Below are 26198 nucleotides of genomic sequence, written 5' to 3' on the forward strand. Positions count from 1 at the left end.
ACCAAAAGCAGCTGGACAAAGCATCAACTACGAACAGGCACAGAAAGGCTACTAGTCCTTAGTATGGTCACAGAAGGATATCCATTCATCAAAAAACCACTCATATTATCGTAACACTAGAATTGAAGAAGTAAAAAACACACCAGTTTGACAGTACCAAGAGTTTTTAACCTCAATATTCTTATCCAACACTTTATCAACTGCTACATTTTCCTCAAACCTTAAAACGCTTCAACAATTCACGTGTTCTGATTTACTTGCCTTTTTGGCATACAGAGAGAGCATGCAGATCTTGAATTTTTTGCAGGAAGAGAGCAAAAATATGTAATGCCATTGCATCCTGTTTAAATGACTACACAATGACGCAAACACAGTTTGGACTTTGCAAACAGAAGAAATTGAGTTGCAATACGAAGAATTGTTGGTAGTGATAAGTAAATATCAAATAATGGATATCTGGCACTAGACAATGCTCAGACACCATTAGCCACACACAACAGATGTGCATGCACATGTGTCGATATCTAATCAGACAGATACTAAGGACCCCCTGTGCCTTCCTGTATGCACTCTACCACCAGGACAAAGGGAAAAACAACAACCAGCTTCCTAGTGAGACAAACTGCATCTCCCACCCAAAATTAGATGAGGCTAGTGCGTAATAAGACTTTGATGCTACCCACTAGGATGAATCATTGTGGAAACAGGACCAAGACAGAATGAGGCATCTCAGTCAAGTGCAAATTGCTCCCATGAGCATAGCTCAGGCCAAAGATCAACACTGCTTTGCATTTAGCTAACACTGCCATCTCCTAGGTCTGTGATACTGGGCTGTTCCTGTTTTTGCTCCTGAGAACCAGGTTTCTTTGAGAACCAAGTCCCACACAAGTAAACAGCAACACCTTGTACCTAGAAAATAAAACATCTGAAGGATGAACTGCGTATAGAAACCCTTCTGTAAGCACCAAAAGCCCACGCACCTCCCTCTTCTCACCCAGGGGAGAGCCACTTCTAAGTCCATCTCCACAGCAAGGTGAAGAAGGGCCCATTCATTTGGAGGGATTCAAATAAAAGCTTTACATAACACTCAGGAGGCTCTGGGTTATGACGGAGTCTCCTGTGCAAATTTACACTGACAAAAATAAGCAAGACACAAGCAGGATACATTTATTATACCCTGATGCCAGTAGAGTTTTCAGAAAGGATTTTCAGATCCCTGAAAAGGGATACTCAATGCCAGCTCACCAGGATTCCCAAGCATACAAGAGCATCACTCGAAGGAAGCTAAAGGGTCTTTAGTTGCCCAAATATCTTTGCCTAAAGAAGGAAGTTGCTAATGAATAGTTCTTAGGCAAATGGGCAAAGTCTCCCTATGATTTCCTCATTAATTCTTCTTCTAAAACCTTCTTTTCCTTAATTATTTTCCTTTTCTTTTTTCCTTCTTTTTGAACTGACACTTCTTACGACTTATTTTCTTTTCCATTATCTGCTCTCCTCCTAGACCCTCACCCCCCTCCGTGGTTACTTTCAGCCTTTCCAGTTGTTCCTTGTTGTAAATATAGCCAGCTCTTTTCACTTGCTCTTTCTACTTCTACATGGCCCAGCGTTCCATTTGGACAGGGACTTAAAAATTACGTTACTAGAAGAAAAAAAAAAATAGAGGAGAAAGTAAAACTGAGAAATTAACAGAAACTGACTACATACACAAGCAAGATTTAAGAGTCTTTGCGCAACATGATCATGCTAAGAAAAATAATGGAAGTCTTGTTTTCCAAAAACATCCATAAAAAACACCGCCACCAAAACCTCATGATTTTCCTTGTTTTCCACTCCCCAGAGAGGAGAAGTACTCCAAGCAATTAGAGGGGCTGGCTTGCCTGAAGCCCAGGGAGCCACTTCCTCATTTGAGATAACGTCACGTACACATAAGGGAAGGTGTGATAATTTCAAGTCTTCACGTATTTGTTTCAGAGGCCCTTAGCTTCAGGTTCAGGGACTGTCTCGGTACCATCCCCTGGCATCTCCAAAACCAGCTCTCATTCCTGGCATTTTTGAGTTTACCCCTTGTTAGCTTATCATACATTCAGACTTCCTGGAACAAGGATTAAGCAAACAGCAGAAACAGGAGAGACAGAAACCTCAGACGGCATGGTCCTTCCAGCTACAAAGTTTCTGCACTTCCTACAAAACGGCACTTGTTCTTGGGGACTTGTCCCAGTTGTTGCTGCTATCCTATTTCAAAAAGCCCGCCAACTGCCAGAGATCCCAGCAGGCCAAAAAAGGTGCATTTGTGGGGGAGAGCAGCCCTCTGACAAAGGGGCAGACGTGCATAAGACTGAAATTGTCAAATTCAACACTGTTTAGGTGCGTATTTTAAGGCAAAAGCAAGAAAAAAAATACAAGGGAAAAAATGGGAAAAGAAAACAAAACAAGCGAGGAACAAAACTACAGGTTTACAGTATGAAACTCTCAAGAATAGTAAAGTAGTGTGCAAATTTGAAGAAAAAGACAAGGCTACACTTTTCATAACCAACACAGCAAATAAGGTTATATACTATTAACAAATCATCTCTAGTTTGTCTTTAAAATAATAAATAAGTGGAGACATTCCATTACAACAACAGATGGCATTTTACACAAAACAATGAAGGAAAAACCATTTTTTTGGTAGTTTAGTCTACCACTAATTAGAGGGGAGGGAATATCTATTTGTCACAGAGGCACTGCTCTTAGCAGCAAGATAACTGGGCATAAACATGTTTCTGTTGTGGTTCTCATTGGAGCCTTTTTTCTGATAAAGCCACTATTATACCGAATATAGATTACAATACGTTCATATCACCCAAGTTGTTCATTCCCACAATGTTATGAGTGTGGAATTTTTCCTGTTCCTTTCAGTGACATTTTCTTGGCTTCTTCCTCTGGGAAAAATATTTAGGCAATAGCTTCCCTTTAGAGCAATTTGTGTAGGCCCACTTGAGTCATTTGGTGAAGTTCAGTATGCTGTGCTGCATTTTCACTGTTCTAGTTCATGGAGAGTCTCAGACCTATCTCTCTAGATGTTACTGTTAAACAAAGAGGAGGGGGAAGTCAGCCACAGCATTTATAAAGCTCCATTATCCACTTGTTAAGCATTCATTTTGAAAATTAATCATACATTGAGTTGCTAACAACAACCACCGTCACCAGAAACAGGAAGGAGATGACTAGTCTCCTTCTGCATGTAACAAGGTTGTCTTTTCCTGAATAGCGGAGCACCTTCTCTTTCCAGAAAATCTCTGGAACTTTCTGACACAGCAAATTTTCTTCTGTCCCGTAGCAAAAAAAAGTCATAAACAATTACTAAGCAGCACTGGATTCTACTGGGCCTTTTCATATATTTCTTTGAGAGCAACGTGGCACATAAGTCAAGGCTTTCTGGAGATTAATCCAAGTCATTTAAATCCTATGTATTTAGCAATATTCATTTTATACATGTACAAGCTCTTTTGAAACCTACTACAATCATTTTGGCTACGTACAGATCTCTGCTTCACAACTACAGCTCACTTTTTCCCTTCCAGATCAGCAGAAATACTACTACAGATTAGCATTTTGTTACCTGCAAACATCCAGCAACTTTTAAATTCCATTTCATATCTGTTTTCTTTGTGTAATAGTTCAAGCTCTCTAGAAAATAAGATCTAGTACTTTTCCAAGAAACACTATTTTCGGGTTTCACTGAGCATTTCACTAAATGACCAATGAACATCTGTTCTCAGCCACAGCTACATGAAATATTTTCAGTGTGTAAAACAAGGAGATTAACAATGTTTGGAAAACACAGCTGTTCTGTTCTCAGGTCTTTGAGATAATTTGGCAAAAATCACCAATTTCATTCATTTTGAACATCAGCATTGTATAGATTAGCATTACCATCTACTCATCACCCAAAACTGGAGACTTGTCTTACCCCAAATGGCGGATATGAAGCAGCAGCAGCAGCAGAGGCAACACTCACTGCAGGAGGTGGTATTCCTGAAGAAGAAGGTGGGAACAGACCCAAGGCATTCAGATTTAATCCAGGAATTAAATGTGCTTGAAGCTGCAATGGCAGAAGAGTGATTTTAGATTTATGGTTCTGATTAAGCTTAATCAAAATCTGAGCTGGCATAAGCTATTAAACTTTTGAAAAGATGTCAGTATGTTCCTTAATTCTGACCCCACCCCCCACTCTCCCCATCTCCACTACCCCAAGGACTCAATTTCAAACTTATTTCCTTAATACATGTACAGACCAATAAAATTAAAAAGATGATTTTCATTAGAAGAGGTAGCTAGGAATTCCTTACTACAGCTAAAGCGATGTGTTTCACAAACTTCATAGCAAGAAATTCAGGGAATAGCACCATTCACTTTCAGAGCGAACAAACTACCACAGACAATCATTTTGGATTCATACTAAAGAAAACAGCTGTGTACCATCAGAAAAATCCCATGAACAAGTCCCGTTTTATCATGCACACTACAAACCTTATCCTCCCTCCCGTGCCTGCAAAAGATGAACAAAGATCCCACCACTTCTTGCTGAGGAAGCATCAGCTATGCAGTTGCATGTTCCTTACTTGACCACACATGACAGATGGCAGCACCAAGTACTAGGAAGCATGTGTTTTCTGCAACAAAACTTTTCAGCACCATCTTTGACTTTGTCAAATTATTGCCTCTTAATACAACTTCGCTTTAGAAATATTTCAGCTAGACACTGGCACCATCTCAGGCCATCAAGGTAATCCAATTGTGAGACACACACAAAACATCCAAAAAACTTTACCATCTACCCTATAATCACAAATAACTAAGCTTGAAATCAACCCAGTAATAACAACTAGAGATAGTTTTCTGCTTGCCACACCTTTGCCAAACAGCAGAGCAGAGCCTACTATATGAGGCAAAGATGTACCATAATAAAATACTTTGTGTACTCTTGTAGTTTATGTCCTGCACACAGGATGGGAAGGAGGGGAAAAAACAGAAAATTTTCTCTGCAGTCAGTAGAGGAACCATAATGAATAGCCATTTGTAGAAAGTCAGAGACTACTGTAAGTTGAAAATATTTCCAGTCTGATCCTAAACCATAAGGTTTGGTTACATGGACACACAAGAAGCTTTTCATGGCTTATCAGTAATCTCAGTTTTTCCCCCAATTTGCATTAGTAATACTTTGGCAAACTAGTGAGGCGTGTTGTTTTTATTATATAATCACCAATCATTGAATAATTGAATGCCTTAATCATCTATATCAAGAAAAACCTTAATATAGCCTTCTTATATAAAGTAACTGAAAGCAGGAGAGATCCATCTTCCATGTTATCCTTTTAATATCAAGAGTCTAGGGATCCTGACTTAGAAACTTATACAATACGGCACATAAACCAGAACAGCACGAACACATATTCCTTTCAGGCTTCTGCAACAACAAAAAAGTAAAATCTTCATTTCCTCCATCTAAATCGATTTATCTTAAACTAGAAGAGGAAACCCTCATTAAAATAACAAATGATAATAAAAAACACAAAAAACACATTCAAGCCTCGTAAACAAATACAAGTGGCAACAGAAAGAGGTATCAAGAGGGAAATTCTGTTTACTAGAATTTTTCCCCAGAGACTGCAAACACCACCCACAGAGATGTCCCAGAAGGAACAAGGCATTACACAACCCCATTTAGGTTGGAAAGAGGTCACTGTTTGGCCAGATGACCTCCACCTGTCCCTCACATCTAAGCCATCTGTGGTTTTAGTTTCAAAAGAGGTTCACGCTACAGGACGACTCACGTTCATAGCAGCAATATCATTTTCATAGGATTCCCTGATTTTCTTCATAATTTCTTCCTCGGCCTTGGCACAAGTTTCAATACTGCCTTTAACTGTAATGGTCCTTTCCGGATTATAGAGTGTCAAGTCCTGCAATCTATAGATGAAACAGAAACACAATTAATTAGCAAAAAGCAGAGGGTCATCAAGGTTTCTTAGCTGACTGCAATGACACCTAATTGTGTCAAGGTTTCCCTCTAAAGAGTGTAGCATTGATTTGGAACATGACTCAGACCATTCTAAGATAGCCAGGAGAAACTCTGCCCTTGCAGCAAATCCAAAAGGAATCACCACAGTGAGGTATGCCATCATAGGGTACTATGTGCTGAGGTGTGACATGAAATGGAAAAATACCAGCCACAGGCAGAACATGAGCAGTGCTCAGCCCACCAGAGGACTTCAGGTATTTTACATGTTCTTAAGGAAAGAAAATTTCTTGCAGTCTATGTTTCTGGAACAAGTAGATTCCTGAACAAAGCAGGGGAAAAGGTCCAAATGCAGTCAGACTACAGAGTCTCCAAATCCTCACAACAGGACAGCCAAACGCTGCCAGTCATTTGCTGTGAAATACTTAGTAACTGTCCACAGAAAATGGAAGGGTTACAGCATTAAACTCCAATACTCTTCTTTTTGAGTGAAGTCATTGATCTCCTAGCTTCCACCTGAGCTATTTTCTACACACTTTTTATTTCCCCCCCCATCCCTGCATTTCTTCTCATCTCTTAACACATGTTCATGCACCTTCCAGACTTGCTCCTTCTCCTACGACCTCTAAGCCCTATTCTTCCTTTCACAGCTAAAGTTTAAGTCTAGAGCGCTCTCAAATGCCTGGAAGTTCACGCCAGAACATTCATTATTCAGAATAAGAGGTTCTCTGAAGATATTTCCCCAGGGTAAAAGTACTTTTAGCAGCCAAACTTCTACAGAGATGTTTATTTCATCAGTGATTTCCCCCTCACCTCATTGACTTTTCCTGTTACAGTGAAAATTCCTTGTCTGATCTCAGATTTGAATAGGTCTTGGTTACCTTCACAAACTCAGAGACCAAAATCATTTACGTGGATGCAGACTAGTCAACATGTCCTAGTTCAACTGCTAGTCAGAGATGGACAGAATTACCACTAAAAATACTCTTTTCAGTATTCATTTGATTTCTTTCCTTCTTGTCCAAAAAAGGAATCTATATCAGAAGCCATAATCCTTACAAGAAACACTGGTAGTTTCACTCATTTTCACACACAGCTCAGAACTAATCCAACCTCATAGTTTAAAACTCTCTTCTTTGCACATAGCATAATATATTGAAAACAACATACGCTTAAAATATATTCTAAGGTGAGCTTCACATCGCTTCTGTTATTTTTAGGTGTTTTTGACTGCATTTACAGTGAAGAATCACTGTTTGCATGCAGCATAACTGATCTTCGGTAACAGTTAAACCCATATTACAAATGTGGCTCCAAAAGGGTGTCATCTCATTTTTCAGAACATGTAACATTTATAAGAGCTCTGTACCTGAACATCTCACTAAAATATTATACAACCAAAAACTTACGGAGATATCGTGATTTTAGTATCTGTGTCCTGCTCAATTTTCTTCAGGTTTCTTCCTTCTTTGCCAATAAGTCGACCAACAAAGTTGTTATGTGCCAGTATCTTCAGGGGAATTTCTTCTGTACTGTAATGGAGGTTACACCCAGTGAGACTTGGAGACCAGAGTGCAAACTTCTATGCATGTTATGGATAAACTGTATTTTCATAGAAATGTCTACCACTCCCATTCACCCCTGCACACTTATTATAAGAGATGCAGAATGAATACAAGTGCAATGCTATGTCAGCACTATCGTTTAAAGATTAATTGTAACGTATCTGCTAAATAGAAGTCCTACTGAAGTAGCAAGAGCTGCTGGGAAGGAAGCAAGAAATAAAAGCTTTTAGTGAGAGTTCATAAAAGCTACTAGTTCCTCAAAAACCTTCAGTATTTGCTGTTTCACCTCAAAATCACAGGCACTGAGTAGCTGGAAATGTAGACAGGTACTGGAGCTACTTAAGCAATTAAACCATCCCTAGAAGGTAAAAGAAGCAAGACTTTTCTAGTTAAGTACGAATAACATCAACAGAGGAAAGATTCACTGCTTAATAGATTTTGAAAACTCTTCTTGAAATGAAGTCAACAAGAATTCAGAATTTTTAATGCCTTCGCAATGAAATGCCTTTTACTCACAATTTAGTATCTTGAGCTTCTTTCTGCATGATCTCCATAATAATTTTACAAGCTGTTGAGCAGCCTTCAGGAGTCGAGTGAATGGTAATTGGTTTCTCAGCAGCACCTGCGTTCTCTTTACGATGAATATCAATTCTTAAAAGAAAGAAAAACACCAACTGTAGCCATGTACTGTACAGTAAGCTCTCCGTACTTACGACTCTCATAGAACTAATTAACTTTGAGCTAACAACAACTACATTTTAGTGGTTTCATTTCAAGATGATACAATTACTTAAACATTCCCTAAATACAAGGGCTGCTCTGAAAATAATGCTTCTTATTATGTTGGCCCAGTGTCAGAGGCAGACGTTGGTGGTATGGTGGTAGAAGCTGAACCTTCCCACCAATAATCCGTAACATTTTGTTGCCATGAGACAGATGGCAGCAGAGGGCAGTCCGACAAAATGGTGTCTGACATGGAAGTATGTATGAAGCAAAGTTGTAGCATTTCCTCCAGAAGGAAAAAACGGCACCCGCTGACATTCACCAGTGTCAGCTTGCTGAGCAGTTATGGAGACCAAACAGTGGATGTCAGCATAGTGAAGGTTGGACTGCATGAGCAACATTTTCCTAGCAACAACACCATCATAGCAGCTGTGAAACAGTGGATCACCTCTGCTGGTGCAGATTTTTACAAGCACAGCACGCAGGCCCTTGTTTGTTGCTGGCAAAAATGCATAGCTAATGGTGGTGTCTAGGTTGAAAAATAGTGTTTTGTAGCTCAGAATTTGCTATATCAAGAAGTGTTACTGTGCTCTTTGTCTCTGTTGTAGTTTCCATGGAAATAAGTAGGAGGCATTACTTTTGGAGCAACCTATGTACTATTCAGATGCTAGGATCTTCTTTCTTCAAACTGCATTCAGAGGAGACATTAGATAGACAGTCTGAGATGACCCACTGAAGAGAACATTTCATCAAGGTTTCACAAAGCTCTGGATGTTTGTCAGCAGCCCCATCACTCCACTGATAATGACTATTCAACCACAGGTACTAAGAGACCTTGTACCACCTTGGTGCTTTCATGACCTCAGCAAAAGTGTTTTCCGAGCACTGCTCCACTAACAAGTAGAAAGTAGTGTTTGCATTTATCCTAAGAATTACTTGCTGTGTTTTAAACCTAAAATTTGTCCTGCCGTTACCTTTCCTCCAGCTCCACTCTGATATTCTAAAACTAGCAGCTTGAATCAACATCACAGTTTACATAGCTGTAGAACTTAAAATTAATCACAACCTATAACAAGACAGTGCCTTGGATATTATTTGTACCCTGCCAATAACTGCAGGTTATTTCTATTTCTACCTCTTCTTTCTGCTTCCTCCCCCCCTTTTCCCCCAAATCATAGCTGTTTCTGAATTTAACAAAAAACCATGCTACTCTTCTCTCAACCCCTGTATTTTTTTTCCAGTTCTGACACTGAAAAGTCATTTTGTTTCATGATGCAGCATTTTGAGAAGCCCATGGCAATCCTCAGTGCAACTGGAAGTAGACTTCTCTTTTTTCAATCCCCCAAACAAGAAAAACGTCATTCTTAAAGTAGTGTATCCTTAGAGCTAGCAACCTACAATTGTTTCTGCTCTATTCAGCCTTCTTTTAAGAGATGAGAACTTTTCTTATGCCAAACTCTAATTCAGGCACCATAAAAAAAAAGCCTACAAGTTTTAGACATCACCTGAAAATTGGTTGCCCACAGGCAAACTACAGCAGAGTCTTGTTAGGACACCACAAATCTCTTACATTTTTGTTGTTAAACACAGTGAATTGTCTCCTGGGTTACAGCATGCTAATGAGAAATTGAAATTAGCATCAAGGTTATCCTGGGTATGGTGGGCACGGGTGTCTGTTTGTTTTGTTGTATTACTCAAGGCAGCATCTTTCACCCTGTGTTCTTTGGAGAATCCTAGAAGAATTCTTTGAATGCAATCCCCACCTTCCTCTGCATCTGTGCTTATGCCTTCCTTGTGGGTAGGGATTTTACACACACTAAAAACTCTGTCTCTGGACCCTAGTGCTCTAAGCGTCTTAGGTCAATTAGTAGCTTGCTTTTTGCCTTCTGTGTGTTTCCTTAATCTGTGTTTGGTGTGGTCTGCAATTTGATAGCAAAGAATGTATTCACATCAAATACATCAGAATGAGGTGCAAGGAAGGGAGAGACGAAGGTTTTTTTTTCTGCTCCCAGCTCCCCACCCGTAACTGAAACCAAATTTAAATACTAAGAATACCGTGAATTAAACTAAAGCTACAGTAAGCACTTAAAGGCTTGGATATGTCACTACCACTGCCTACACATTCTGCAGACCAATATATTTCCGTTTTCAGTTTCCCTTCTTGTTCCCAGAGTCTTATTAGTACATCTGCTAAGCAACTCTGGCATCAGTATCAACCTACTAGCACTGCCTAATTTCATTCAAAGTGAATTGGGGAAAAAAAAAGGCAAGTATTTGAACATGCGTCAAGGGCAGAATCTAGTTTTTAAATCTTGCCAAAAATTTCCTATTTGCAGTTATTTTCATTTGTTGTGAAATTGTACATGTTTTACATGTTCCTAAAGTGACTACTTGCCATCCCAGAACAGATAGCAACACTGATTACACAAGCTGGAACAGAAATGTTTGGTCTCCAAAAATGATACTGCTGAGGAAACGGAAGCCTTCCAAAGGCTATAACAGCATTATGGGAGAAGTGGGAGACAATCTCTTCCTGTAACCAGGATCATTTCAATAACACAAGTATCTGGAGAATTATAGCTCAAATATTCCAGATTTCAAGAAAAATATGGAAAAAGAATGCCCCTCTCTATCTGCGAGCTTGAGCTTCCTTCAGAAACATCAAGATGCACACACACAGAACACAGCAGAAGACATTTATACAAAGCGTCTCCAGCAGCTCACATGGCAAGAAAACCACCATTGCTGAACGGTCTGTAAATACACACTCATCCCATAGAAGAAAGGCAGAAATTTTGCTTTTCCTTCCACACAGTAGACAAGGCCACAACATTGAAGCTTACAGCGACATCTTTACAGTAACCTACTTGGACTGAGTCTGCTTTGTAATATTTCTGATGGTTGCTCCTTCTTTCCCAATAATGGCTCCAACGAACTGTGTGGGAACCAGCATCCGTAGAGGAACGTCTGACTGTGGTTTCTGCCGTGTGGTTGCGCTGGGTGAGCCCTGCCTTGGAGGGCCCCTCTGTCCAAATCCACGTCGTCCCTGGGGATGTTGCTGCGGAGGTTGCTGTGCTGCCATTTCATCGGGGATATACGCAACTTTCAAGGAATAGTTTTCAAGCTGAAACCCATTCAGTTTTTCTATTGCTCTGTTTGTTCGCAAAGGGGAGAAGAGGAGGAGGGGGTTGGGGAAAAAAAAAAGAACAGTCACAGGTGGGACCTTATGAGAAATCATCCAGGTGTAGCCTTCTGCACTCCCCAAATCACACAATAAAAGCTAAAATCTGGTTCCCAGATGAAAGCTTATATTAAATTATTATTTATTTTACATCTAAATCTTGACTGAAGAAAGTAAAGTTACCATATTAAGAACTACAAGTTAGCTCTTGCTTGCTCTGGGCTTCTGTGTGCCTTAAAGGTTTTGCTGGTACAACCCTATCAGCAAAACCTCACAGGAGACAGAGCTTATGTACTCAAAAGTATTCTTTTGCCTGCTGTAATTTAAATCAGCTTCCCAAATAGAATTAAAGCTGCACCAGAGGGAAAACTTCTTAGCTGATATCACAGCACCTTCATTAGAGTTTTTGCCAGCACAGCTATTTGGCTGGAGGTTTTTTGCACTAACTGACATAGCTATGACAGAAAAAGATACGAAAGACAGCTCACGTTCCATTCTCAGCAGGGGAGAAAATACTCAAAGCCAGTCAATGGCACTTGAAACGTCAGCTTGCCAGCCAGATATGGATTAAAAGTTAACCACCAAATTAAAACTAAAGCATCAGTGATGCTCTTGATCGATGCAAAGGTGTTTGAAGGCATTTACATGGTGTTTCAAGCTCTATTCTCCCCTTAGGACCCATACCATCCCACTACACTGAGTAGAGCATGTCTTCAGCACTAAACACTTGAAGGCCACTCAGACATTGGCTACATTTCAGAAGAGGCCTTTAGCTACAGGAAGCTCTAAATCTGAATTTCTTTATGGATCAGTTGGCAAATCATTGCTGGTTTCCAGTGGAGAGAATACCAAAGGTCAGGTGCACTGCAGTAGGTATTTTTACCCAACACAAAAATACCCTAGTTACTTAACTTTTGGCAGCACCCACAAATAAGGTAGCCCCCATGCCCCTTTGTAGCATTGAGGACATTATGATATTCCCAACAGGAGAGAGAAGGGTCTGACACAGTCATTTCAACCAAGCAAGAAGGTCCCACTTGCACAAGTCAACCTGACCTGGTCTCCTCCCTACAGTGGGAGCACAACACCAGGGCCAAAAGTGACAGATTTCTGAAAGGCAGAAGACCTTGCATTCACAAACAGAAAAGGAAGGGTCAATAAAATTGGAGATCAAGGAAGCACTAGGAATAACTAAGCTACCCACTGTATGCTGGTAACATATTAGTATAAGCTTCATACCTCTATTTGAAAAAGTTTGAGTTTCACCACAGAAGGCATATTATTGACTTTATCAGCAATGTGATATCCGTATATCACTGAAACGGGCCAGAAAGATGATCCTGGTAGCTACAGACCTATCAGTCTCACCTCGGTGCCAAGAACGGTTATGGAACGGATAATCTCAGGAGACATCATGGATCAGTTAAAGGTCAACCAGGGGATCAGGCCCAGTCAGCATGGGTTCATGAATGGCTGATCCTATTTGACAAACCTGATTTTGTTCTATGACAAGGTGACCCCCTTAATGGATGAAGGCTGTCAATGTGGTCTACCTGGACTTGAGTAAGGCCTTTAACACTGTCCCCCACAGCATCCTTGTGGAGAAGCTGGCTGCCCACGGTTTGGATGCACATATGCTCTGCTGGGTGAAACACTGGCTGGATGGCCAGGCCCAGAGAGTTGTGGTCAATGGAGTTAAATCCAGTTGGCGGCCAGTCACGAGCGGTGTCTCCCAGGGTTTGGTGCTGGGGCCTCTTCTATTCAACATCTTTATCAATGATTTTGATGAGGGGATTGAGTGCACCCTCAGTAAGTTTGCAGACAACACCAAGTTGGGAGGGTGTGCTGATCTGCCAGAGGGTAGAAAGGCTGTACAGAGGGACCTGGATAGACTGCATCAATGGGCCGAAGTACACCATATGAGTTTCAACAGGGCCAAGTGTTGGGTCCTGCACTTTGGTCACAACAACCCCAGGCAACCCTACAGGCTTGGGGAGGAGTGGCTGGAAAGCTGCCTGATGGAAAAGGGCGTTGGTGTGCTGATGGACAGTTGGCTGAATATGAGCCAGCAGTGTGCCCAGGTGGCCAAGAAGGCCAATGGCATCCTGGCTTGTATCAGGAATGGTGTGGTGAGCAGGACTAGGGAAGTCATCCTGCCCCTGTACTCAGCATTGGTGAGGCCCCACCTCAAGTACTGTGTTCAGTTTTGGGCACCTCAGTACAGAAAGGACATTGAGGTGCTGGAGCAGGTCCAAAGAAGGGCAATAAGACTTGTGAAGGGCTTGGAGAATATGCCCTACAAGGAGAGACTAAAGGAACTGGGGCTGTTTAGCCTGGGGAAGAGGAGGCTGAGGGGAGACCTCATTGCTCTCTTCAAATACCTGAAAGGTGATTGCAGTGAGAACAGGGCTGGTCTCTTCTCAGTGGCGACAGGACAAGGGGAAATGGCCTCAAGTTGTGCCAGGGGAGGTTTACGTTGGATATCAGGAAGAAATTCTTTACAGAAAAGTTTGTTAAGCACTGGAACAGGCTCCCCAGGGAGGTGGTTGAGTCACCATCCCTGAATGTGGGGATGGTGTTTAAAAACCATTTGGATGTGGTGCTCAGGGACATGATTTAGTGGTGGGTTGTTAGAACAGTATGGTTAGGTTGCAGTTGGACTTGGTGATCTTGAAGGTCTTTTCCAACCTGAGCAATTCTATGAGTCTATGATTCTATACCAGGCTTAATCTGGGACAAAAAATTACTGGAGACTTTGTTTAAAGGTTAAATTAAAAACAGTAATGAGAGAGAGGGAGGTTTGTATCTCATATTAAAGAATCCACCAACATTTCTTTTTAAAAGCTCATAGTAACCATATACTCTGGAGCAAGGTCTTGGAGATACAGAAACTGAACCTAGTCTGTGCACATTTGCGCATAGTTACAGCCAGTTCACAACACACTGCCCCCCACAACAGCTTTACCCCTTCGTCTGCCACAGAGGTACCAGGCCCACCATTTCCAAGGGCAGCTACCAGCATACTGCTCACCTCCTAGGTGTCCCACTTGACCATCAGGCCTCCGGCCTCAAACCACTGTTGGAAGCAAGAAGTAGCCTTGCACATTAGTGGTACCAGGACTAGGACCCTCAGACACAAAGAGGATAAAATACATCCTTACACCTCAGGGAGTAAACCAGTGTCTATAAAATACTCCAGTAGGACAGCAAAGAGCTTACAAAATTAATTCTTGTCTTTGGAGCAGCATTTAATAAGAGTTGATAATAAATAAGGCCTAAGGCAACCCCACTGAACAACAAGGAAAGCAAAATATTGAATAACCGATCACTGCTCATTAGATACTTCTGTTCACCAAATGAGACAGAGGTCCTCTGGGGATGGAATGGAAGTATAATTGCTCCCATAATGGGAGAATCTCCTACAGCATATGGCAGAAGAGAGCTGGATTAAAATTTGCTGAGGCCATTTCAAAGCTGACATTTCTGAACTTCTACTCCACAGACTTCAGAGAGCATTTTATTACACAAAATGCTGTGTTTACAAGAATGGAAAAGACTGAGCAGTACAACTAATGAAACTTGCTGTCCTTTGAATTTGTCTCTCAAGTCTGAGCTTCAGCACAGAGTTGCAATACTGAAAAGGCGTTTCACTGAAGTATCTCTTGCTGGAGATCCTATATGGGGAAGGGGTCTGGAGACTTATCCTCTTATGTAACCTGAAAGAGAGTTCTCACTGGTAGCAAATACCTGCAACCTCTATTTATGGGTTGAGTTTTACTGAAATTAGCCAAGAAGCTGAAGAGCAATGGGGGAGGGGGAATGGCACCATCAGCCAATGAAGTTGCCCAAACCCTGTTTCTTCTGGAATCAAACCTCAAGATGCTGGAGAGACGAGCACCAACCATTTTGCCAACATGCAGGTAGGCAGCGGATTGACATTCATTAGCAGCTTATTCCTTTCCACGCATTCATTTGACAAGTTCAGACACTGCTTCTTTCCCAAAACACTTCCAGCTTCTCTGGCTTTAAAACATCCTAGACCAGAATCCCAGCACTTACACAAAATCCTACATTAAATCAGTGCAAGAGACATCCCACTCTTCTGAGAATTTATGGGAAGAAAAGACTAGGCTTTTTGTTTGCAGCCAACCTACATACACTTCATGTTGTCACAACAGATATTATAAAGTTACAATTGGCATATACCGTACTTTCTCTGGAAAGAAGTTGAGTTTTTCTACTTAAAAGCAATTTATAAACTGCTAAGCGTTTCGGTGAGATATTCTGCATGACCTAAAATTCAAAACAATCTGAGAAAATCTCATTTTCCATTTTGGTAAAAAACAATCATATCAGCAGTACACAATCCTCCCTAGCTACCAAAGCCATATGATGAGAGGGGGAAAAAATACTAAATACTGGACAGGTTGGTTTTGAGCAGGCATTTGGAAGCAAGCATGATTTAAAGTTCACTTCTCTATCTAGATAGCAGTGGTGTGCATCTGAGCATGTAGAGATATTACAGTGACATCACTTGTATCTAAACTAGTTAAACATTTAGAGAAAATCAGGAATTCACAGTCTGAATCAGAGTTCTCCATGTTTTATAGGCTGGCTTGTTTTATAATCCAATTTGATCGAGTGATGAAGTCAGAAGAAGAGTCAGAAAACACTAGCTTCTTAATACACTGTCATAAGACCGTAACACCTTTATTTAATTGCTCTGAACATCGTTTTTAATCAATTTTATGGCATATAACAAGGCTGTAATCAGGTAAGATTACAGTTTCTTAGCATTCCTTCAGCACCAGAACTAGACCAAAATTTTTGAGGCATTGAAGCACTACTTCAAGGAAAAAAAATGAAAAGCAGTAATTTAAACCTCAGGTTCCTTAAGCTTGCTCTGGTACCAGCAGCACAGAAAGAAACATCAGCACTTGCCATGAGGAGAGCCTACCCCACTCCCTGTGAGAGACTGTAAGCCTCAGAGGACAACAAGGGACTGCTTCTTTCGGCCACCAGTGGCACCTGCCTTAGTCAAGGCTACAGGAGATCCCTGCCATGCCACACCTATTGCCATTTTTGCAGTCCACCAAAAGACAGGTTAAATCCACCCCCTTTTGCCAAGCACATCCTCTCATAGGATGACTGCCTCAGAAACGCAAACCCAAACTGCAGCAACACCACCTCTGCCTTTCAGCAAGGTCCTCTCCTTTCCCAAACAGAGCCAAGGATCTCCTCCCATGATCACAGCTACAAAGACGTCAGGGGTTACCTCTATTAGAAGTTATTGCTGGTAGCCACCATCTTTACATGAGGGCTAAAAGTCTCAGAGTGACTTAATGAGTGCAGAGATGGAGAAAACTTCAGTAAGCTTCCTCACCAAGAAGTAACCTCCCTCCCCCCCAGTTTTTTTTTTTTTTTTTTTTTAAAGATTATGGGGAAAATGGAAAGCATTTACCTTTCAAACACCAGCAAGAGCTGGCAGAAATTTCACTGTAGTTCCAATTTTTTATTTAATAAAACTAAAGATTGCAACAACCACTGCCTATGCTCTGTTAACTTGTACAGCAGCGTGGCTTATATTCAGGTAAGGCATACTCAGAAGAGGTTCCCTTTGTGAGGATGAAGCCACTAAATAAATATTTTGTGAAGTAGTCAGTTGAGTTTTTCCCCACCAAAATCAAATCTCACTGCTGTCCTCCTGTGAGCTTCCTATGAGAAGATATTTAACCAGCCGCCTTCTACCTTCTGATACTAGTGGAGCTTATACCCCCTAAGTTAATGAATGCAGTAAAAGCATCAAATCTTGTGCAGGAAATCATTCATCCATTGATGGTATGATGATGTTAAGCACTAGATGGAGAACACATTTCACTCCCACATGCAGCTTGTATGTACACTACCTTTCATTTTTCCTCCCTAAACAGATACATTTGCATACTGAGAAGAGATTTACGTGGTAATCTTTCTTTGGCTGAAGATTTTTTTTCACATTAAGTAAAAATATAGTTTTCATTAGTATTTCTGAAAATAAAGCAAGAGACAAATCTAAGCTTATAATCATATACCACTTAGAATTTCCAGTCTTATCGTTTCTATGGCAACGTTAGTCCTGATCCATGGCAGCACATGAAAGTATTAGTTATGTGAACTCTTACTCATTTGTCAAAGATACTTTTTGTATGTGCACACAGCTTTGTGCTTCACTGAAAGGGGTAACAACGTTTGTTTTGTTTCGTATATATTCTCATTAAAAGGCGATCACCAGCATCCTAAATATATCTGCTTGTATCTGCTAAGACACAGATCCTGAGCTCCTCCCGGCACAGCCAGTAGTTAAGACACACCATCAGTTATAGCTATGATACAAAACCAGCAGTCATAGCTCATTGCTGAACTAAAAAATAAGATTTTAAAAATGGTCATCCAGCCCCATCCAGAAATAAGGGGCACCCACTCCATAGACAGGAGACCAAATCTGTATGGAAATCCCTTCCAAAATCCTGGCACAGCTAAATTCTGTAGCACTCGCTAGATGCCTACACACTGAAATATTTTGGGCAGAGAAAGAGGAAGCAGTGTGACTATGAAGATGACAGCCGCAGAGGTGGTCACAGGGACGTGGTCCACCCATTCTGGATCAAGAAGGGGAGAAGAGTGGGGCCCTTTAGCCAGCAGGTCACCTCAAGACACACACGGTGCTGGCTGCATGTTCAGCCTGAAATGTGTGATCTGGGCTCTGCCACTCACCCTCTCTGCTCCTCTCTCCCAGATATGCCTGAATCCATCACAACAGTAACTGCATGTTTAAGTAAGAGTAGTGCATGCATGCTTTTTAAGACTCTCTATAATTTCTGGAAATGACAGGGCTTTCTGAGTTGGAACAACTCCCTCCTCCTAGTCACTTGCAGGAAGAGTGGTTTGAGGTCAAGAGCTCCCCAGCCAGTCCCAGCCTTCTCCTCACTACCCTGGGAGCAGAGATAGCTTAGTACTTGCCCTATGCCTCTCTTCAAACCTCTTCGCTTCACTAGTCTGACTTTCCTAAAAAGTACATAGCCATCCATGACAGCGTTCCAGTCATGTGAGCTGTCTCACAACATTGCTGCAATTGCAAGGAGATCGTGGCCCTGTGGCCGCACACAGATCTCTAATTCTTCCTGTTTATTCCCCATGCTGCCTACATTGGTATACACGCACTTAAGTAAAGGGAGCAGAGGACGCAGGTTTCCCTAGAGGTGTGCAAGCTATACATGCCCTTGAGGTGGCTGAGATCCTGGCTCATGACACTGTGGTCATGGGCCTGTTTGTCAGCCTTTTTTTTTTTGTCAGCCACCAACCGTGAGGTTACTGAGTGCGTTGCAAAAGGCACAAAACACACTAAGTACTGGGAAACCACTGCATGCAGCACCATAGGGAACGTATGGTCTCATTGTCTTAGCACCACGTGTCATTGCTAATAGCAATATTTGTCCCAAACTGCTTAATCTCAAAATGCAAAACTTGTTGTCAGCTGCTGATTCCCAAGCAGCCTGAGCAGCTTTCAAAACAGCAGCTCTTGTTACTCCTGGTACTGCATGGGCTGATCAACACTGACTTCTATCGGATGTTAGCACTCATGTACCACTCCCCTTCCAAAGCCACTGCTGTCCACCACAACCGTTCCAAGAAGCACAGCTAAGTCGTGTCTCGCAAAAACATTCAACTGAAACACCACCACAGTCCCTAGAGATCAGCTGTACACACCCTGTCGTGATTCTACCTTGCAATTCCTCACTGTTTCCACCAGAAAAATATCCATCAGGCCTCTTGGGGGTTTCTAACTGGCTGCAGAGTTGCACCCGGAACCCAATCAACCTGAACCAACATTTTCTTAGCATAAAATTAACTAATCCCTTAGGTAGACTTGAGTCCGTGTCAAAGTATTCGCAAAAGCAAATCAAGGCTCATGCACTCGCCCTACCTGCTCAAGGCAAACACACTGCATGTCATCATTCATCTTGTACTACGTCTGGTCCTCCACCAATGTCTATGCTGGATACTAATTCACCCGCTTCAAACTCAAGATACCTTCAGTTTTTTTTCATACAATCTCTCATGCAAAACCAAATTATTTGTTTTTAATCTCAATCACTCCCTCACAGGCTTGACTTATTGAAACATCTCCTCAGGATTATCCACCAAATTTAACAAGTAGAGTCGAAGGGGGAAGAAATTGCACTTTGTTGTCCTCAGCTTCAGAATGTCATGCGCAAATCCAGGAAACCACCTCACGGATGACAGATCAAATCAACGCATCATGTTTCTTTCCACAGTATTCTCAGTACTTCCTTATTACATTTTCAAAGGAGGAACTAACAACTAATTTCTAACATTGCACCACTGGACTCCTTTAGAATAAGAAATTCAGCATCTTTTTTGATTATTGTGCAGCAGAATAAAAAGCAAAAGAACACAGAGAGGAAGTGTCAATTCAGTTTTTGAGGAGATAAGTTCAACAACAATTTGAAGAAAAATACTGTTTCCTTCAGCTCCAGTATATACTAGAAATACTGCTGACAGGTTTCCCATCACATCTATTTAGAATATATTAACAAGTAGCCTAACGTTTGGAAAGATGACTAGTGTTGCATCCAAGTTGCATAGAAGTCATAAATGCTCTTGTGTACAAATTTATTTCATTTGTAATTTTGTATTAATGCATACTATCGGCATAGCCTACAACTTTAATGCTGATTTTAGTTAGCCACAAGGTGGCAGAAATTTCAAAGTTAAAAAAAGAAATTCATTGCAGGCTATTCCCTCGGGTATGGTTTTGTTTAACCTGCTGTGGTTAAAAAGGAGGGGGGAAAAAAATGTTTGTGTCTCCAGATCAGAAATTAAGAAGAAGGACTTTGAGTTCCTACCTGCAGAAGAAAAGCAAATTTAAAGCTATAGCATAATACATAACATCAACGTTTAAAGGGAAGGGATGCAACTGTTGGTTACAAAAACATTTTGGTTTTGAATTTTAAGATCTAGATAAAAAATAATCGATTATTGAAGACATAAGCAAAGAAAATAAGCAGACTCGAGCAAATCAGCTACAGAGCGACGTCTTGTGCTGGGACACCAACCGTTCTGATAGGGTCATAAGCTTGGCAAAAGCCGCAAACACAAGCGCATAGAGAGAGGGATCCTCCCATACCCTGCCACTGGCAAATCAACGGACTTTCTACCCTCCCTAGGCAAACAATTTTACCCAAGTCTTCAATTTTCTCTCACGCACACACTTAAAGCGTAGGAAAAGTTGATGACAGAAAATAGCAAACACAAAGGTAAAGCACACAAGACTTGGCAAAGGGGAGGCCGATAGGCTTTCTTAAAATGTTATCGCTCACATGATCATTTTACTGGTAGCTTAATCAGAAGAAAAGATGCATATAAAATCTGAAACAACGTGAACTCCAGCATGCAAGCTAGCCTGCAGCAACAAATAACAAGATACTTACTGTCTAGCCTGGTCCTTATTGCCATATGTTACATTTACAACTGCAGTCTCTGTGTCAGTGTTCACTAGAGAGGAAAACAAAAGAAAAGAGGGTAAATTTAGTGTACATGCACTTCTCACTACAAATTTAAAAGCAATTTGAGATTGGACTGCGTACCTTGCTCACAGTTCTCCACTGTTCCATACTGAGCTAACAAACTGTCCAATACCTATTCAGGAGGGAAAAAGAAATAAAAGATTTCAATTTCAAAATGCATTAACAAAATAGCCTGTAATTGCACCAAAATTTATAATGATGTTATCAGAACATGAGCATTCAAGACAACTGCTCCGATAAGCCATAAATCATCATCAGCTTGGAAAAATAAGCATGCATTGCTTACATTTGTTCACAATTGAGAAAATCCACACTCAAAACTTGGGAAATATAAAAATGAAGAACACAGCTCAAGAAATATAATGAGTCCTAACCTTTTGAAAATAAACTTTTAAAAACCACCTGTTTGCAGTGCAGGGCAAAGCAGAGTCAGGAATAATTACTCTTTGGTTTCATAAAAAAGTGTTATTCTCCATTCTAGTGGAATTAATAGCAAGTGCATCCTCACAGTTATCCAAGGTCACAATTCATTTGTCCATTGGTAGAAAGTCAGGAAGAAAATGAGTGAAGAAAACATGAGAAGAGGTAAACAGAGTCTGAATATAGTAGTTTTATCTGGGATAATTCATTTTAGTGTAGTCAATTGGAAAATGAAGGGGTAAGAAACAATTATACCTTTAGGAAAATCAAGGTGTCAGAGCATTCAAATAAATACATCTAAATACCCACTGTCACAGCCCTCCTAAAATCCAGATGGTGTGAACTTGACTTTATTCCTGCTAAGAAATATTGTTCCAGCAAACACGGGCTACACCAGTAGCTAGCACAGAACACAGGTATACCACTGTGATCTGTTGTGTCTAGTGTTTTGTCTTGAGAATTAAAATGATGCTGCAGAAGCATCCAATTTATACCAAGAAGTGAAAAAATCTTTGTCATCTACTAAAATAGTTTTTTTCTGCTATTCCTCAGATTCTAGAGTTTGAAACTACTTAAGAACGTGTTTACTCTGAAATTCGCTAAATATTGCTGAAGCAGGAATATTCCAGGGCATCAGAAAAAAAATGAGAAGTTTGAGGAAAGCCTTTCGAGACCATTTAAGCATTCACCAAGCAGGAGCTGGGAGGTCTTGCAGCTCAGGGCTGCACATCAGCACAAGCCTGGAGAGTCACTGCACGTGACTAGTGAAAAGCTTTCTGCTAGAGATGGCCCAAATGATAACTTTTCCTGAAATCAACAGATGAGCAGGAGTGAGTGCTACAACATGAACAAAAGCAAGCCAAGTCCCTGGCTCAGAGAACCACTTTGAGATGTTTACTGGAAACAGGATACTGAAGAGTTCATTAGTCACAAAAAGCAATTTTTGTCCCTATAGTATGTCAACACCAGTGCTGTATTACACAGAAGACTGTATTACAAGTGTGAGCTAATGTTTTAGTGATTTATGACAAAATTTGATTGCATTTGAACTCCATAGCCCACCCTGGCCAAAAGCTGTGTGACTTCAAAAATTACAGAATTTCATTTTTGTCCTTTGCCATACAGGAGAAGAGCAATGCTGAAATAAAAATTAAACGATGTTTTGCAATTTATTTCCATACTAAGTTTACGTTCTGACTTAAGAATACCTTTTAATGAAGAACCAGATTTTAAAGTCACCACCTTCACCAGGAAAAGGAATGCTTTCACGCTGAAACTATGCAACATTTCAAAAGGTATTACAAGCACTCCCGGAACTACTGCTTTCAGCAAACTTAGAGTCAGCTATCAAAACCCTCTCAACATGCTCAACTTGCGTCTGCTCCAAGAACCCTATGAAACAAAGGGCTCTTTTCCACCGCTGAGGAATTGCTCAGCATTCAGCATCCCGCTCCTCTTCATCAGAAGCTCTCCAGTTATACTACTCCTTAATCCTCCTCCGAGCTATCTCAGAGAGAGAGCAGAGCGTGCATCTGAGTGTTAACCTAAGTGACTGGAGTTTCCATTTTCTTAAATGAGTTGAACCGAATCAAGCAGGTTTGTGATAAGCTTCCTTGGAAGACTGGAACTTTAACAAAATACATGATCTCTGTTAAGTCGAGTTGCACTTTGCAGCACAGACCTCATTACACACTCTTATTTTCATCTTGCTCATGTAAGAAGGTTGTAAGTGTGAGCAACAGCACCAAGGCAGCCTGTTAACCAGACTGCTTAAAATGTACTAGTAAAAAATCATCAGAAGTGGCTGGGGGACATGTGAGCGTGCGCATCTATTTTCCAGGGATCACCTCCTCTGTAAGGAGTTGGACACTAACAGAACCAGCTGATCCAGTTGGTAAAAGCCACGGCACCTACTCAAAACCAGACCCCCCCCATCGTAACTCACTGTCAAAACATAGAAATCCATTTCTGCATGTTTCTTGCTTCACATCTCTTTACTGTAACAGCCAGCTTCTGTTCACATCCCTCATTTTTTCATATGTCTCCTCACACAGTCTTTTTCCCTCTCCCTGCTTTTTTCCTCTAGTTCAAAGCCTCCTAATTCTGCTGCAAAACAAACATGTTTTGTTTAAGCTGCTCTTCCGTAACACTCTTGGTGTACAGCCTTGTTGGACCATCAGAACAAAATTCAAAGCCAAGTCGGTGGTGCAGCAGCAATTCTGATGAGCAGCTGAAAGGAGAAGTTTATTTGTATAAACTTTTCATCTAAGCTAGAAAAAAAAGTCTTCGCTTTTCTTGAGCTCTCGTTCTAGCAGTTGTCTAAATTGGGTCTCCTGCTCTTGTTATAGCACAGATGTCTCTCACACAAAAAAGCCGCAGTCTTATACTGTGGACTTTCATTCATCAGGCTTTAAAAGCCAGTTCTGACTTCATTATAAACAGCGTTACCCTACACCAAGCCCCACAGATTGCGGCTGCTCTACAAGTGCTGCCTCACAAACAAATGTAACTCTTCAGCAGCGCTGAGAGCAGGAAGCCCACATCGAAATATTCCAGTTCTCATGTAGATTTCATGGGTTTAGAAGTGGAGCCTTTGAATATGCCAGAAGAGTCTGTTTCTGCTCTTTCAGAGCACACTATTTCATACATCCCTTCTTACTGAGACTGTAGGTTTTCTGCCCTGTACCATGAACAAATTAGTCTCAAGGCATTAAGTCCATAAGAACAGTTTTCCATACTGTTTCTCACACACACAGCATAGGAACCTTACAGTGTTACTGCAGAACCTGCTCACATAATGCAAATGCATCATACCACCATCCTAACTTCTACAACTCTTAGCATGCTGAGGAGTCATAATTAGATAACAATTGAAATCACAGGTAGAAGAGGAAGAAATAGAGACAGGAAGATTAGGGTCATTCAGTAAAAGACCACGTGGAAGTTTCTGGGTGCAAATGCTGAGTGTTCTGGGTGATTTAACAAAAAAAGAAAGAAAGAAAAAAGAGGTCTGGCAACAATACGAGGAAAGAAGATGCTGCTGAAGCGGCTTCTGTTTTCAGAGAGGAGAGCCAAGGTGAAAGAAAGCAAAAGAGCTGGGTGAGGCAATCCTGGTATTGCTCCAGATTTCAAGCCTGCTTGAAACACTGATGCCATCTGTACACCTTAGCTGCTCTGTGAGTATTTTTGTGTCCACAAAAAAATGCAGTTTTAAATTACATGAACACAACACAACAACGTGATGTAATCCTCACCAGGCTCTGGTGCACTTGTGACATCAGTGTGTGAAGCAATGCCTCAGCGGAGCCACCAGCACTCACCCAGCCCCACAACTTACAGCAATGAGGTCTTCAGAACAGCTTCCTTCTGGCTTATGTACTCTTTTCATTGCTGAAACTTGTGTCCCCAGTAGGGGGCCCAAACAGCATGGCTTACAGGCAAAATTAAACGTGAAGCGCCTCATAAAGCCCTGACGAAGCTGTCATTTTTGAGAGGTGCAATTAGACAAGGCCGCACCACTGGTGAGGAAACCCTGACAGACTGCTGAGCCGGTGCCAGGCTGGCCTGCCCGCTGCCACAAGCCAGAGCATCAGCACAGCACCTTTGCCTTTTCGTTTTTATTTTTTTAAAACCAAAAACGCAAGACCACACAGGTCTCCTGTAGAGGCAGAGCAGAATGGGCATGGAGCATCCAAACCAGCACGCAGTCTGCTGGGGCAAGGCTGCTACTCCAAAACATTGTGAAGGCATTTGAATAGGCAAAGCCAGTTTGCAGTGGCTCAACACATTGCAACATGTGGTGATGGTGTTTTTCATCTTGTAGGCCCTTCAATACCCAGTTTAGTGTCTCGTGAATCCATGACCATAGTCTGGAAGAATCAGAAAAATAAGTCTGGAGGCTGCTGAAGTCATTGTTTGCACACACCAGAAAGGCAGTGCCTGAAAACAATAACTCTGGCTTATTTACCACATCCCATACAAACCCTGGAGTGAATTCTTCTCCTGGGAACTTACAGTTGTAACCAAATGTTCAAAACTATTAATAAGTTTACCCTATAATACAGTTCTGTTTAGGTGGCATTACCAGGGTTTTAAGAATGTAAAACTGAACCACAGAGAACAAACCCAAAATTGTCAGAAGGAACTACTAATTGAGTGACCAATTTGGACACTAAGGGCTTCATTTTCCACAGAGCTCAGCACTTCTGTGCATTCAAAGTGCAGCTTCAAAGCTACACAAAGCAGCAAGGAGCATGCTGCACTTCTGCAAGGAGGAACTGAGGCTCCTCAGAGAAGACAAGCCGACCACAACGGGACACACCACAAGTGACTTGCAGCAACTTCTGCCCAGCACCAGGTAGCTGAAGCTTTGTGTAGAATTCAGTTTTCCATGGCAGTCCTAACCAAAAGGGAGTGCCTTCTTGAAAGTCCTCAACTCACCGCACACTTTCTTAATTTTATTTCTTTTTAATTGCCTGACAGAAGAGTAACCCTCCTATCCCAAGCCAAGGTCCCTCCCCTACAGCGCTAAGGAGAAACAGCAGGCCCCTTCTTCCCCTCACTCTCATTACTGAATATCTGAAGCAACTGATTAAAAAGAAAAAGTTAAGAGATGATGTGGACTATTTCAACTTCAGCATTTCAAATTAGGCAAAGTATATAAGCAACTGAAAATAGATATCAGGTAGAGCATCGCAGACAACCACGACTACAACCCTTGT

At 41.3% G+C, this 26198-nt stretch overlaps 1 protein-coding gene across 3 annotated transcripts in view; it reads right to left on the bottom strand.

Moving 5' to 3' along the window:
• The window catches only part of IGF2BP3 (insulin like growth factor 2 mRNA binding protein 3), a 113749-nt gene that overhangs the window by 26824 nt on the left and 60727 nt on the right, over window positions 1–26198 (bottom strand). For all 3 annotated transcript variants that reach the window (XM_021387711.1, XM_021387708.1, XM_021387710.1), the window contains 7 exons: window positions 21118–21169; window positions 20962–21025; window positions 11157–11441; window positions 8083–8217; window positions 7411–7533; window positions 5817–5952; window positions 3953–4084 (listed from right to left, as the gene is read on the bottom strand). In XM_021387711.1, coding sequence (XP_021243386.1) covers window positions 3953–4084; window positions 5817–5952; window positions 7411–7533; window positions 8083–8217; window positions 11157–11441; window positions 20962–21025; window positions 21118–21169 — 927 coding nt within the window. The remainder of the gene's footprint in view (window positions 1–3952; window positions 4085–5816; window positions 5953–7410; window positions 7534–8082; window positions 8218–11156; window positions 11442–20961; window positions 21026–21117; window positions 21170–26198) is intronic.

The sequence above is a fragment of the Numida meleagris genome, chromosome 2 (assembly GCF_002078875.1).
Source record: "Numida meleagris isolate 19003 breed g44 Domestic line chromosome 2, NumMel1.0, whole genome shotgun sequence".
In the NCBI taxonomy this organism is placed as follows: domain Eukaryota; kingdom Metazoa; phylum Chordata; class Aves; order Galliformes; family Numididae; genus Numida; species Numida meleagris.